The 15,152-nt window shown below is 37.1% G+C and overlaps 1 protein-coding gene across 3 annotated transcripts in view; it reads left to right on the forward strand.

Annotated features, from left to right (window-relative positions):
• Nucleotides 1-15,152, forward strand: part of CBL (Cbl proto-oncogene) — an 88,629-nt gene that overhangs the window by 47,166 nt on the left and 26,311 nt on the right. For all 3 annotated transcript variants that reach the window (XM_027979317.2, XM_027979318.2, XM_060399749.1), the window contains 7 exons: nt 8,176-8,322; nt 10,413-10,569; nt 11,393-11,514; nt 11,848-11,985; nt 13,881-13,968; nt 14,335-14,466; nt 14,660-14,863. In XM_027979317.2, coding sequence (XP_027835118.1) covers nt 8,176-8,322; nt 10,413-10,569; nt 11,393-11,514; nt 11,848-11,985; nt 13,881-13,968; nt 14,335-14,466; nt 14,660-14,863 — 988 coding nt within the window. The remainder of the gene's footprint in view (nt 1-8,175; nt 8,323-10,412; nt 10,570-11,392; nt 11,515-11,847; nt 11,986-13,880; nt 13,969-14,334; nt 14,467-14,659; nt 14,864-15,152) is intronic.

Consider the following 15,152-nt stretch of genomic DNA (forward strand, 5'->3'; position numbering starts at 1 on the left):
TACATATCACACCAGCAAGCCTGAGCTCTTGAATCACAGACTTGCTCTGTCACTGGCTCTGTGACCTGGACAGCTCATTTGATGTTACTAAAGTCTTTGTTTCTCCTTGTAAAATAGGATTAGTAATTTCTGTTTCAAAACATTATTATGAGAATTAAATGAGGTATACATATAGCTTAACAAAGTACCTGATGCATGAAAAAAGTGCAAGTGTTGGTTGCTCAGTCGTGTCTGACTCTCCGAGACCCTATAGACTATAGCCTGCCAGGCTCCTCTGTCCGTGGAATTCTCCAGGCAAAAATACTGGAGTGGGTAGCCATTCCCTTCTCCAGCGGATCTTCCCAACCCAGGGATCGAACATAGGTCCCCCGTGTTGCTGGCAGATTGTTTACTGCCTGAGCCGCCGCAAGAGCGTATCTGATCCATAGTAAACTCTTAATGTTACTATGAGAAAGAGAGACATAGATTATTGATATAACACCATCACCATAGGCCTGGGGCCTGGAAAATATAGAATGTTTTGGGAAATACTGAGTAGTGTATGTCTGGAAAAGTGAATCAGGACCATACTGTGCATGCTTAGACTTATAAGCAGAGTAGCTTGAACATTTTTAGTAGTTACTGGTAAATCATTGAGGATTTTGGTGTAGGGAGATTCAGGAGATTGAGTCTGTGATTTAAGGTTGTAATAGAATTAGAGGGTCATGTTGGAGATTGTTTTGCAGGCTGCTGCCTTCCCCTTTACCTGGTGAATGAGATTAGTGTTTCTTCAGGTTTAAAATTCTATGAAATGGCTCCAAATGCTCTGAATAATACTGTTCTAATCTGTTACCATGTAACTTGGGGGGTCTCAAAAGCATGACCATTAGTATATTATCAAATACACTTAATATGTGTTAAGTAAAAAAGGTCATTGATATTTTTAGATATATTGGCTTAGTACTTTCTTCTCAATAGGTGATGGTTTTTGCTTCACCTCCCTCCTTTTTTTTTTAGCAGCTTAAGCCGATAAGAGTTAAACAGTACTTCATTGACTTCCTGTGAAGCTTTGCTGAAAGAAGTTCCGTTGTATCTATTTTTAAAGCTGATTACTGTGAGCAGAGGATGCTGCTGTTGAGTTATAAATGTCATCTCAGTATGTTCTCACTCAGCGTTCTTTGGATGACACTGGTGTTTGCATATAAAGTTTTGGAGTTTAATGAATAGAAAAAGCAACACAGTTATGCCTGAAATGGTACCAGTAAATGAAATACTTAAAAGCATTGATCATGTCACTGTTGAGCAGTATGATTATTTCTCATCATCTGTGGAGGTTTTACAGCTCACACCATGACTGAGTGGCAGAGGGAGTTATATTGTGACCGTATTTGGGAAATACTTGACTGCTCCAAAACGGTATTGTATAATGGTGTGCAGCTTGTTTGTCAATCATTGTATTAAGTGTTAATCATTCTGAAATTTACTCCCTGGGAAGTACAGGATCATTGGGTTTACAGATACTATTAAAATAGATTATTGGGGTTTTCCCCACCAATGTTTTATTATAAAATTTTTCAGTCATACAGAAAAATTGGGAAAAATTTTTACAATAATTATATACCTATCACCTAGATGCTACAGTTACCTAAATTATTGTTTTCAAGAGGAAAGTTGCACTTCCTTTGCTTTTTACAAATAAAAGTTTTGAGCTTTGAACCATTTTCACATGTGACAATATTTTCACTTAACTGGGATGATTTTTGATGTTATTTTTTCAGAAATGATAAAATTCTTTGAGTAAAATAATTCAGTACATATTCTAGAATTTAGTAGACCCCTAGTACTAGAGTAGACAACAATATTTTAATTTATCTCCATATACGGTTAACTTTTTAAATTCCATAAGATGTAAGTTATTAAATTTTTGCAGGCAGAAATAAAATGTACTTTTAAAAATTCTTGTTTCTTGACATTATTTCTAGCCCTCTGTCATATAAGGGTAAAGTGCTGCCTTTCTCTCATGACTTCTTCAATCTTATGCAGTTAAACTGCTGAAGTTAAGGTTTCTTTTCCAGTTTCAAATCAGTGATAATAACTAACATACATTTATACATTTTTATAAGTGGAAAGATACCTTTGGGAGTAATTGGTTCCAGTTTCCTTATATTACATTTGAGTCAGTGGAGGCTCAGAAAGTTTAAATAACTGTTGCAGGACACAGTAAGTTAATGGGAGACCAGGAAGTGCATTTTAGATTTCGAGTTGTCTTTTCCCCCTGTGTTTTGGCCATGCTACGCAGCATGTGGGATCTTAGCTCCCTGGCCAGAGGCTGAACCTGTGCCTCCTGTAGTGAAACATGGCGTCCTAGCCACTTGACTGCCAGCGAAGTGCCTAGTCGTCTTGACTGTTATCATATATATTTTCAAGTACTCTTTTGCAGAAAGAATAAACAGAGCATGCTTGTCAGTTACACAGTTTAGCCACTGAATGACAGCAGCTGACTATCAAAATGTAGTTTCAGAAAAAGGAACTATGGGAATATCTTTATGAATACATTGGACTGATTGTTTTGTAAGTCATCATTAAACTTTTTTTCTAGAAGATCTCAATCTCTTAATAGTAATTTCTCAAAAGTCTTTTTCTTGAAACTTTTTGGGATGGAACATTCTCATTATAACAAAAAAGAATGTACTGTTCTCTGTGCTTAACTTAAACATTAATAGATACACTTTAATATAGAGGGTTAATACATCTCCCCATACTATGTTCTTTTTTCCATTTCCTTTTTGCAAAGTACTTTGTGGCCAAGAGTAACATGGCAGCTTGTGTTTTAGTATTTTGTGTAATAGAAAATTCATTGGTTGGCCTCCTTTAAGGAGTTTTCTGTTTGTTTCATGTTAATATAAAGGCTACTTTCCAACACTGTCTTGCTTTGATCTATAGAAATGGTGATTGTGGTTTCTGTCAGGTTGTATTTATCTTTTTACTTTTGAAGCTAAAACAGGAACAGTGGTTATTTAATTTTCAATATCCTTATGTATTGGTGACACGTACATCTTAGTCCCTTTTAGCTGAAAGTATACATGGGAAAATGTATACCATTACATTAGGCCTGAGGTACAAAGGTACTTTGGCTTTTAGAGTAGGACCTGAGGTTGGGGAGGAGAACTCACACCAGTTCTGAACCGTTTTAAAAACTGACACTGCATACTGAATCAGCATTGATTCTGGGGAAGTTGTGAGACGACAAGAGAAAAGAAAGATGGAAGCTATAGAGTAGAATTTGCAGTTACTTAGATGTGAAGGTTAGTGTTAAGGGTAGTAAGAATAACTGCCTTCAAATATTGAATTAAAGAAAAGCTTTTGCTACCACTCAAAAGTTAAGAAAGACAGGTTTTGTCTTCAGTGCATTTACAAGAAAAATTGAATAGTTGTATTCCTCTGTGGATCTTTGGAGAAATGTTAGAACACATTGTATAATTGAAGTAACTGCTGACAGAATTTTGAAATGTAATTTCTTACTTGTAATAAGCCCAAATATCCATCTTGCTTCATTGCTCTAAGTTTACAAGTTTAGACAGATTTTGCTGGTTAAATTCTGCCCTGAAGGCACTGAACCATAAGCCTACTGCCTTAAAATGTTTTTGAATAGAATTGCAACTCAGACCACTTATCAAATACTCTGATCCATGCATGGGCTTTTATAGTTTCTTTTTTTTCCTTTTAAGAAGTGTGATGCTTATGGTGCACATCTCTGGTGGTTTTAAGAAATATAAGCTGGCTTTTTGGGGGATGCATCCTTGAATAGGAAAATGTTTTAAATTGATTTTCAGTAACTGTGTCAGCCAGCACTTCAGATTGTTCTTATGCACCTAGTGCCGTTATATCCTTGTGGTCAATAACTTTCTTCTTGTTGTGGCGTACTCCACAAATTAAAATAACTTTTTGGCCCATTATATTTTGGTTCGTGTATTTTATCTCTGATCCAGCATAGTACTGGATACCTGGTAGATTCTTAGTGGAAAATTATTTGAAAACTCAAAGATATCGACATGGCCCAGTCACCCAAACACTGGCTTCCTACCTTCACTTCAGAATTGGCTTGAAAAATCACCACTCAGAGAGGACTGTATACGACCATCCTCTCTAAAGACGGCAACCATACAGGCCTCTCTTCGCATGCCCTGCTTTGTTTTTCTTCAAAACCTTTTTCTCATACAACCCTGATACCAAGGAAATGGGAGTGCTGTAAAACCAGTGCTCTAAAACTGCCTTCAAATACTGAATTAAAGAAAAGCTTTTGCTACCACTCAAATTTTGTCTTGTTCATTGTTGTATCCATCCCTTGTCCCTAGCAAATAGTATGCAGTCACATATTTTCTGGAGGTGTATTAAAGGTTAGAAATGATGCCAGAAGGATATAAATATACATCAGAAATGAATTCAGCCCTCATGTACACAGATAACTGTAGTACAGGATGGGTTCAGATGACATGAAGAACTGCAGTGAAAATCCTCAGGGTATTTTAGAGGTTTGTTACTTCTAGCTAGCCTCCTAGGAAAGTGACATTTAAACTGAGTCTTTTTCAAATTAAGGAACAAATACATAGTGATTCAGAGATGAAAAAGTGAATCAGGGTAGTATGTATAAGAAAAGGTAAAATGAGAAAGAAATGCAGAAAGGCAAAATGGTTGTCTGAGGAAGCCTTACAAATAGCTGAGAAAAGAAGAGAAGCTAAAGGCAAAGGAGAAAAGGAAAGATATACTCATTTGAATGCAGAGTTCCAAAGAATAGCAAGGAGAGATAAGAAAGCCTTCCTCAGTAATCAGTGCAAAGAAATAGAGGAAAACAATAGAATAGGAAAGACTAGAGATCTCTTCAAGAAAGTTAGAGATACCAAGGGAACATTTCAGGCAAAGATGGGCACAGTAGAGGATAGAAATGGTATGGTCCATTTCTGGTCCAGAACAGAAGCAGAAGATATTAAGAAGAGGTGGCAACGATATACAGAAGAACTGTATAAAAAAGATCTTCACGGCCCAGGTAACCACGATGGTGTGATCACTCCCCTAGAGCCAGACATATTGGAATGTAAAGTCAAGTGGGCCTTCGGAAGCATCACTATGAACAAAGCTAGTGGAGGTGATGGAATTCCAGTTGAGCTATTTCAAATCCTAAAAGATGATGCTGTGAAAGTGCTGCACTCAATGTGCCAGCAAATTTGGAAAACTCAGCAGTGGCCACAGGACTGGAAAAGTTCAGTTTTCATTCTAGTTCCAAAGAAAGGCAATGTCAAAGAATGCTCAAACTACTGCACAATCGCACTCATCTCACACGCTAGCAAAGTAATGCTCAAAATTCTTCAAGCCAGGCTTCAACAGAATGTGAACTGTGAACTTCCAGATGTTCAAGCTGGATTTAGAAAAGGCAGAGGAACCAGAGATCCAATTGCCAACATCTGTTGAATCATCGAAAAAGCAAGAGAGTTCCAGAAAAACATCTACTTCTGCTTTATTGACTATGCCAAAGCCTTTGACTCTGTGGATCGCAACAAACTGTGGAAAATTCTTCAAGAGATGAGAATAGCAGACCTCCTGAGAAATCTGTATGCAGGTCAAGAAGCAACAGGTAGAACTGGGACAACAGATTGGTTCAAAATCGGGAAAGGAGTACATTGTATATTGTCACCCTGCTTATATAACTTATATGCAGAGTACATCATGCGAAATGTTGGGCTGGTTGAAGCACAGGCTGGAATCAAGATTGCTGGGAGAAATACCAGTAACCTTAGATATGCAGATGATACCACCCTTATGGCTGAAAGCAAAGAAGAACTAAAGAGCCTCTTGATGAAAGTGAAAGAGGAGAGTGAAAAAGCTGGCTTAAAACTCAACATTCAGAAAACTTAAGATAATGGCATCTGGTCCTATCACTTCACGGGAAATGGATGGGGAAACAATGGAAACAGTGACAGACTTTATTTTGGGGGGCTCCAAAATCACTGCAGATGGTGACTACAGCCATGAAATCAAAAGATGCTTGCTCCTTGGAAGTAAAGCTATGACCAACCTAGATAGCATATTAAAAAGCAGAGACGTTACTTTGCCAGCAAGGGTTCGTTTAGTCAAAGCTATGGTTTTTCCAGTAGTCATGTATGGATGTGAGAGTTGGAGTATAAAGAAAGCTGAGCGCTGAAGAATTGATGCTTTTGAACTGTGGTGTTGGAGAAGACTCTTGAGAGTCCCTTGGACTGCAAGGAGATCCAACCAGTCCATCCTAAAGGAGAAAGTCTGAGAATGTTGCTTTGAGTTGCTAGCGTTTGATTGGAGAAATACAGTAGGCAGTTGGAAAGCTACCAAGGCCTAAGATTTGGGAATCTTTTGCAAACTAGTTTTTGAATCCTTGAGTTAGCAAAGGAAGATTCAAGAGAGTGCATGGAGAGAGAAAGGAAATGGAGAGCAGATTCTTCAGTTCCGAGCAGATTCTTGGGAAATAGCTATTTTAGGATAGACAGGAAAACCAAAGGAAGAACAAAAGCAAGTAGGAGAACCAAGAGAGGATGACACCGGAGAAACTAAGGAAAGACATTTTCAGGAAGAAGTAGGATTCAGACTGTTTCTTCCAAAAGGATCTCTGTTGTAACTTTGTAATATGCATATTTTCTGTCATGTATGTTACTCTGCAGTGCTGTTTAGCATAGTTCTTTACAACACATAGTTCTCAGCAATTTAGCATATCTTAAGGGAATCAGGACTCTCTCTTGCTTATCTTTAAGGATTAACATTTGGGAAAATGTTATGTAAATATTAGGGTTTAGTGCATTGTGCAGTCTGGTGTCCTGCTGAAGACTTTGGGAAGTCATTGGGAATAATTTGTGCTTTGCAGATTTTCTATATTATTATCTGTGATATATATATATATATATATATATCAATAGTCTCTGTTTTTGTTTCCTGTTTATTAAAACAGTAACTGTCCTAACCAGCAACAATTGAAGGCTCTTAAAATACCAAGAGGAAAACAATTAATGGAGTTTAGGGATTGGATAAGTGATTGTGTTTTTCAACTTACTTACTTGAGCTTTACAACTTACTTGAGCTATTTGGCATATGAATTATTTTAGACTGACTTCAATGAATATTGATTTTATCACTTTTTTGGTGCTTTCAGAAATAGGAAAATTAGAAAGAGTAAAACTTGATTCAAGTGCAAAAGACAGATACCAGAAAACTTAAGCTGATTTGTTGAGAAAAGCTGATTAGAAAGATTTCAGAAATATTTTGCAGAAAAGTTAGGGCTATAGGGACTTGGTGCAGCATTTTATCTAGGAAGGACAAAGATGGGACTAATGGTGAAAAGAAAAATCTGTGTTAAAGAGAATTTTGAGGCAATAAAATTAATCATGGATTGACTTGAAATTTTATTGTCTACTTGTATGACAAGAATTGACTTTTGAATACATAAATACTAATTGTTGAGGCAAGGGAAACTAAGCAACTGCACAAGTAGCTGGTTTGGTGAATAGCAATATCTAAGACATCTGTATCTTGTTCTGTAGCAGTACCGTTAAAGATTACCGAGATAATCTGATTTAAGTACACACCTGAAAGCAGAGACAACATCTGGTGTATTGAATTGGTACTTTATAACCACAACCATTAAACAGAGGTGGTCAGGCTAAAGTTAACTTGTTAAAATACAGTAGTAGCATGTGCACTTATTTAGAAGTTTTTACATGGTTTGGGTGTTAGCTTATTTATTTTTAATTTAGATGAGTTGCGATAATTTAAACATCCAGATTAGTTTATGCAAAGCAGGAAATAATATATTTTGCTTTTCTAACATCTCTTTTGTGAGTGAATGGTTATAGCAGTGTACAACTTCTTACACTTTTTGGTTGAGTCCTCTTTTATCTATCAGCCTAAAAAAGGTAGATTTGTTCATAGAAGTTTACGCTCAGTTATTAGGCCTGATTAATTTAAGATTAAAAGTCTTGAAATAGATTACTGCTAAAATTTTTTTTTTCTTATTTACCTGTTAATGCCTATTTGCACGGAGGGACAGGAGTGGACTTTAGTGAATGCAGCAGTCTTTCTTGCATTATAATCACACACCTGGTGTAGTGGATTCAGCACATTTAAAGTAAAAGTAATTTTATGTGCTCATTTAACCATTGCACTTCTGATCATTTTTAGGCGAAACCTGACCAAACTGTCCCTGATCTTCAGCCACATGCTGGCAGAACTAAAAGGAATCTTCCCAAGTGGACTCTTTCAAGGAGACACGTTTCGGATTACTAAAGCAGATGCTGCAGAATTTTGGAGAAAAGCTTTTGGGGAAAAGTAAGTGTCAAAATAATGAATTTGAACTGTGAAGAACTGAAGCTTGTGTTTTGGGTTTTTGTTTAGTTTGAAACAGAAAAATAATGAATATATGCATAACTACTTCCCAACTGTGGTATTAGCCTAGTTTTTTTTGTTGTTGTTGTTCTGATCATGTTTGTGTTTTTTTCCTTAGAGAAGTAGATAGACCTTTGCAGTTCTCTTGAAACCCATGCTGTTCTCTTTTTCCTCATCCATTATGCTGTTAATGAACACATACATTTCAAAGTATTTGCTATTGCAAGCAGTGCTACAGAAAAGAAAATTGTTATTTCCCTTCATATGCAGGGGAGAAAACAAAACTGTATTTGCTTTCATATGCAGGAGTTTCTCAATACTTACATACTTAGGAATGGAATTGCTGAGTCAGGGGGTTTCACATCTTCTGCTTTGCCAAACATTGCCTAACTGCTTTCCAGAGTGGTTGTACCAGTTTCTGTTCCTGTGAGTAGCATGCACGTGTTCCAGTAGCTCTGCAATTTGGCTAACTCTGGTAATATGAATTGGTATCATATTTTGCTTTATATTCTTAATGACAAGGGAGCTTGAGCACCTTTTCACATTTGTCACCTGTCTAGATTCTTTTTCTGACTTGGCGGTTTCTATTCCTGACTTGTCTGTTTTCCTATAGACTTGTCTTTTTCCTATTGTAAGATACTAATTCTTTGTTAGTCACTAACATTAGAGATGTCTGTGGCTTGTGTTTCCACTTTGTTATATTGTCCTTTTTATTTAAAAAAAAATGTCTTTGGCTGTGCTGTGTCTTTGCTGTTGCACAGGCTCTTCTTTAGTTGCTGCAAGCAGGGGCTGCTCTCTGATTGTGGTGCATGGGCTTCTCATCGCAGTGGCTTCCCTTGTGGAGCACAGGCTCTAGGACATGAGGGCTTCAGTAGTTCAGATTCCCGGGTGCAGAGCACAGGCTCAGTAGTTGTGGCACAGGGACTCACTCAGCCGCTCCATGGCATGTGGGATCCTCCTGGAATAGGAACAAGGATTGAACCCATGTCTCCGGCATTAGCAGGCGGATTCCTTACCACTGAGCCACCAGGGAAGCCCATGATTTAAGTATTAACATGAATGTTCTTGAATATACTCTGAAATTTTAAATTAAAGAACTGAAAAAGTAGAAAACAATAAAATTTTTCAGTTGAGTATACAGATCCTAATGTAAGTCTCTCTTTGAATGCTTTTTTTTTTAAATTGCAATATAGTTGATGTACACTGTTAAGTTAGTCTCAGGTATATACTGCATATTGATTTGATGTATGTTAAATGCTTGCTTTATTTTAAAAAGTTGTGTTTAAGCATCAGATATAGAATAATTAGTGATTTAAAAAAACCTAGTTGAAGAGGATAGGCATGAGTTTAACTTTGTTACTTTAACTTAGTAACTATCTACTTTCTAGAGTTTGAATTGCCACTTGATCTCTTACTTTCAGGCAGGTGAATACATAAAGGCAATGAGATTTTACTTTATTTTTTTAATCTTGAGAAGTAGAAATCCCGAAGTACCCTTTGCTAGCCACATCTGGAGTTTAATCATTCTTTTGTTAAATAATTTCTTCTTCATTTGTATCAGAACTCTTTTCTTCCTGTACCTTAAGCTTTATATTCCTCAAGTCTAGTCCTTGATAGTGTGGGTTCCTCAAAAGAATCAGAGTGTTTTATGTGCTTTAAAAGGTTAGTTTAAACACAGTGAGTGAAGATCTGGCCGCAGGTTACATCTCTAATACAAAAAGGATAATGTCATCTCTCTTCCTGCTTCTCTAATACAACAAATATCTGAAGGTGAGAAAGGGGATTAACATGTGGCACTCTGCCGAAGAAAAGTGGGAAAAGATGTCTCTATTATTAATTTACTCATCAGGAAGTTAAGACACGTATCATTTATGCCCTTTCTGTTATCAATGCAAAATATAATTCAGTTTCTCTAGGAAAATTAAAGTAGATTTTGAGAATTTAAAGAGACTGTTTTCCTTGACTGTAGTAATGCCTGGAATTATCTGCTATCTTCTTCTGTGCCTTCTCTCTCACCCCCACCCCAATCCTAGGACAATAGTCCCTTGGAAGAGCTTCAGACAGGCCCTTCATGAAGTACATCCCATCAGTTCTGGGCTGGAGGCCATGGCTCTGAAATCCACTATTGATCTGACCTGCAATGATTATATTTCAGTTTTTGAATTCGACATCTTTACAAGACTCTTTCAGGTAGGATGCTAAAATGTTGGCTGAACTAATTATTGCCACTTTTCTGAAGGGGAAGCTTTTAAAAAAATAACATCTGGACATTTGGGAGTTTGCCTATTATAAAAGTATTTATTCTAGAAACTGTAGTTTAAAAAAAGGTTAAAACTACTCTGTATTTTATATTTATATATATATATGTAAAAAGAGTATATAATCTGCTTATTCTCCTCATATTTATAATATTTCTCTGTTGTTAAATATTCTTCTTTACATCATTTTTTTTTCTTTGCATCATTTTAATGGTTGTATTTTACCCTGAAAATGGGTATAATATACTTCCTGAGTTCAGTTACTGGACATTTATGTATGTTTCCAGCTTTTTCTCCTGTGGTATTAAAATTCTTGACTAATACTGAGATGCATTGATGGTTCACAACTCCTTTCCTTTTCTAAAAATAATGTGTGTATATGCTACCTTGCATAAACCTTTATTTGGAACTTGTTACTTGCACATCAGGCCTTGCCCTGTTTTCTCTGTTTTTGTCTGTTGTTTAACCTCATCATTACTCTAATAGCTCCAGCAGGTTAGAGCTGCCTGAAAATTTTCTGTATTTTGCACAGTTAGGCTTCTCTCTGTGTGTTACTTTCTTCGTAGCTTTTCGAAGTTTTTGTTTCCCAAACATGTTTATCTTCCCTTAAAGTAACAATATGGTTGAAAATTTGTGACACTAAATGGAGAATTTATATTTGAGTGTTGAGATGGTTTTTCCTTTTGTTCTTCATTGCTCTGAGGCTGGTTGTATGTTTGGAGCTGGATGGTCTGATTGGTCTCTTGTTTCCTTAGCCCTGGTCCTCTTTGCTCAGGAACTGGAATAGCCTTGCTGTAACTCATCCTGGTTACATGGCTTTCCTGACATATGATGAAGTGAAAGCACGACTCCAGAAATTCATTCACAAACCTGGCAGGTCAGTGGAATGAAGCAAAGAGGCTTATTCACCTGAATTTTATTCTGTGACCTTTGCTGAAAAGGAGGAAACATGATCTTTCACTAGTTCCCCAGTGGCTACATTTCTGTGGTAGGGTTGATGTCTGTTTATCAGAGGAATTGACTTATTCAGATACTATGATTTGATAAATGCTTTCAAGCCACTTAAGAATTAAGCTTTTGTGCCTTTTCCTTTTGGTGTGGAGTCACTGAAGAATCTATTATTGATGGTCTTTTTGATTTTTGTCTCTGTCTCATCTTCCACCCTAATGCAAACCTATGTAATCAAGGTTTTGTTTCTCTCTGTTTTCAGTTACATTTTCCGGCTGAGCTGTACCCGTCTGGGTCAGTGGGCTATTGGGTATGTCACTGCTGATGGGAACATTCTCCAGACAATCCCTCACAATAAACCTCTCTTCCAAGCGCTGATTGATGGCTTCAGGGAAGGCTTGTGAGTACCTACTGTTGATCCTCTGTTAGAGTCTAGGAACTTAGGGCTGTGAAACTGCATCATTAATGACTTTATTCCAGGTTTTCTCTACAGGTTAAGATTCAGGAAACATATTAACAGCTTACATTGTTTGAATTTTCAACTTCTGTAGGACTTCTGTTTTTATTTAAAAAGGATTCCTTGAGTGAAATTTTTTTTTCCTCTACTATTTCCCTTGTTACCCTGAGTAGATTTTATCTTTCTTTTTTTTCCACACGTTAACTTATTTTCAGGTCTCTATTAGATTTTAAAATATATAGTACTGTCCAAACACAGGGGCCTCCCCTAGAGCTCAACAGGTAGAGAATCTGCTTGCAGTGCAGAAGACACAGGAGACACGAGTTTGATCCTTGGGTTGGGAAGATCCCCTGGAGAAGGAAATGGCAACCCACTTGCCTGGAGAATCCCACGGACTGAGGTGCCTGGTGGGCTAAAGTCCAAAGGGTCACAAAGAGTGACACAAAGACAGGAGTGAGCTACTACAACACTGACAACATGAGCATTGTCCTCCAGACACTGATATTCTTTCTCCAGGGCACAATGCCACAGGCTGTATTTTAATCAAGGGGTTGATAAGCTTTTTTTGTGAAGGGCCAGATAGTAAATATTTCACCAGTCTTTGCAAACCACATAAGTCTGTGTCACTTGGTGGTGCAGTGGTTAAGAATTCACTTTGCAGTGCAAGGGACATAGGTTCGATCCCTAGTTGGGGAACTAAGATCCCACATGCTGCAGAGCTTCTAAGTCCACATGCTGCAGCTAGAGATTTCAGGGCCACAGTGAAAGATCCCTCATGACACAGTGAAGATCTCCCGTGCTGCAATTAAGACCTGACTCAGCCAAATAAATAAATAGATAAATATTTTTTAAATGTATTTCTATACCAGTTAGCAGAAAATGTTACCAGTTATTTGACTAGGCAAAATTAGGATGACTTAAATGTTCCTGATGGCAGCAGGCTCAGGCCTTCATCCTATGTTCATTTTAATTCAGCAGAATTTCTTCAGGCTATGGGTTTTTGTAATCTCTGCTAATATTTATGACTTAAGTTCCTGTTTATTCTAGAATTCCTATTTCTTTGGGAATTCAAATTGATTATCAGTTGGTAACCACTAAGAATACTAACAGTTGACCAGGTATGAGAAAACTACTTGTGTTTTAAAGTGATTAGGAAAATCCATTTTTCACTACACATCATTTCTACAGTAATGTTAGAACTGAAAGGGGTATTTCACTAGATGTCAGAGCAATTTGATGCTAGAAGCTTCCTGGTGGTTGATCTCAGTGGCTTAATTTGCTTCTTGTTACTTTTCTTTCAAATTGGTGTCTCTTAGTGTTAAATCTGTAAACAAGGGTGTTTTAAGGTCTTTGGTTGAAGCAAATGTCGTTTTTTTAAATTGAGAATTCACACTTATTTTGTGGTCATCCACAGATAAAAATAGGAGTTGGTAAGTTATGGCGCACAGACTAGGTCTTCTAGTCTGTGTCTAAGATAGTTTTTCCTTTTCAGAATGTTGTTTAAAAAAGAAAAAACGAAGACTGTGTGACACAGACTTATGTGGCTTGCAGAGCCTGAAACATTTACTAACTGGCCCTTTACAGGAAATGCTTGTCAACCCCTTAATTAAAATAGAGCCTGTGACACCCTGGAGAAAGAATGTCAGTGTTTGAAGAGTATCTTCTTAGAACTGATCTGTGTTATTTAATTTTTTTGAAGTACTAATAAAATTTCTGTTTGCACTTCTCCTAAATTGCCCTTTTAGAGTGAGAGAATTCCTAGATAACATTTGTCTGTATTAGTAAGCAGTGATAAATTGGCTTCAGTAGACCCCCAAGATTGGTTACTCTTTTTACAGCTATTTGTTTCCTGATGGACGGAATCAGAATCCCGACCTGACAGGCTTATGTGAACCAACTCCTCAAGACCACATCAAAGTGACCCAGGTGAGTTTTGTTTTCCATTTTAATCATATTTCTAGACCCAACCTTCTGTATATTACTCTGTAGAACTGACAGAATTATACTAAGTGATTGGAACACTTAAAATTTTAAACCATCGACTAGATTAGTGAATTTACATGTGTGTGGTCTCTTTTTAAACCCTGTTTCTTAAAATAGAACCAAGACTAGGTGCTTTCTGTTTTACCTGTTCACTGTTGTGACACTCCGTTTCCAGGCAAAAGATTAGTGTTACGAGTAACCATCTTCAGTTTTCCTATTTTTAGCATTTATAGTTGCAGTCATTCATTCATTCATTCAACAAATATTTGTAGCAGACCGAATAATCTCCTTTTTCTTTTTTAATCAAAGGAGCAATATGAATTATACTGTGAGATGGGCTCCACATTCCAACTGTGTAAAATATGTGCTGAGAATGATAAAGATGTGAAGATTGAGCCCTGTGGCCACCTCATGTGCACATCCTGTCTAACATCCTGGCAGGTATGGATCCAAACCATGCTTTTTCTCAGCTAAATAATCACAGTGAAGAATTGGGGATTGTATATCCTTTATGGATATAAAGAATGGTTTTTGGGTAGGTTCTAAACTTTTGGTGCTTTTTTCATTTTTAAGTACTGTATTTTTAGTGGATGAATATTTTAAGAACTTTCAGATGTGTCTGTTTCCTTTGTAGGAATCAGAAGGCCAGGGCTGTCCTTTCTGCCGATGTGAAATTAAAGGTACTGAGCCCATTGTGGTTGATCCCTTTGATCCTAGAGGAAGTGGCAGCCTGTTGAGGCAAGGAGCAGAGGGAGCTCCCTCCCCAAACTATGATGATGATGATGATGAACGAGCTGATGATTCTCTCTTCATGATGAAGGAATTGGCTGGTGCCAAGGTAAGTCTGCAGTTTAATAGATTGTGGCAAAATCTATCATCAGCTGTGCCCTAAAGCAGTAGATCACTTAACAACATCTAAAATACAAGGAGTAATAATAGCTAATATTTACTGAACATTTACCATGTGAAAGAGAACCATGCTAAATACTTGACTACTTTAACTCATAATCCTATATTTATCCATATTCATGTAACCCTATGAGTAGAAGCTATTATTATTCTCATCCAGCAATTGAAGAAATCAAGGAACAATGCGGTTAAGGAATTTGCTGAAGGTCACACTACTA

This window comes from Ovis aries, chromosome 15 (genome assembly GCF_016772045.2).
Source record: "Ovis aries strain OAR_USU_Benz2616 breed Rambouillet chromosome 15, ARS-UI_Ramb_v3.0, whole genome shotgun sequence".
NCBI lineage: Eukaryota > Metazoa > Chordata > Mammalia > Artiodactyla > Bovidae > Ovis > Ovis aries.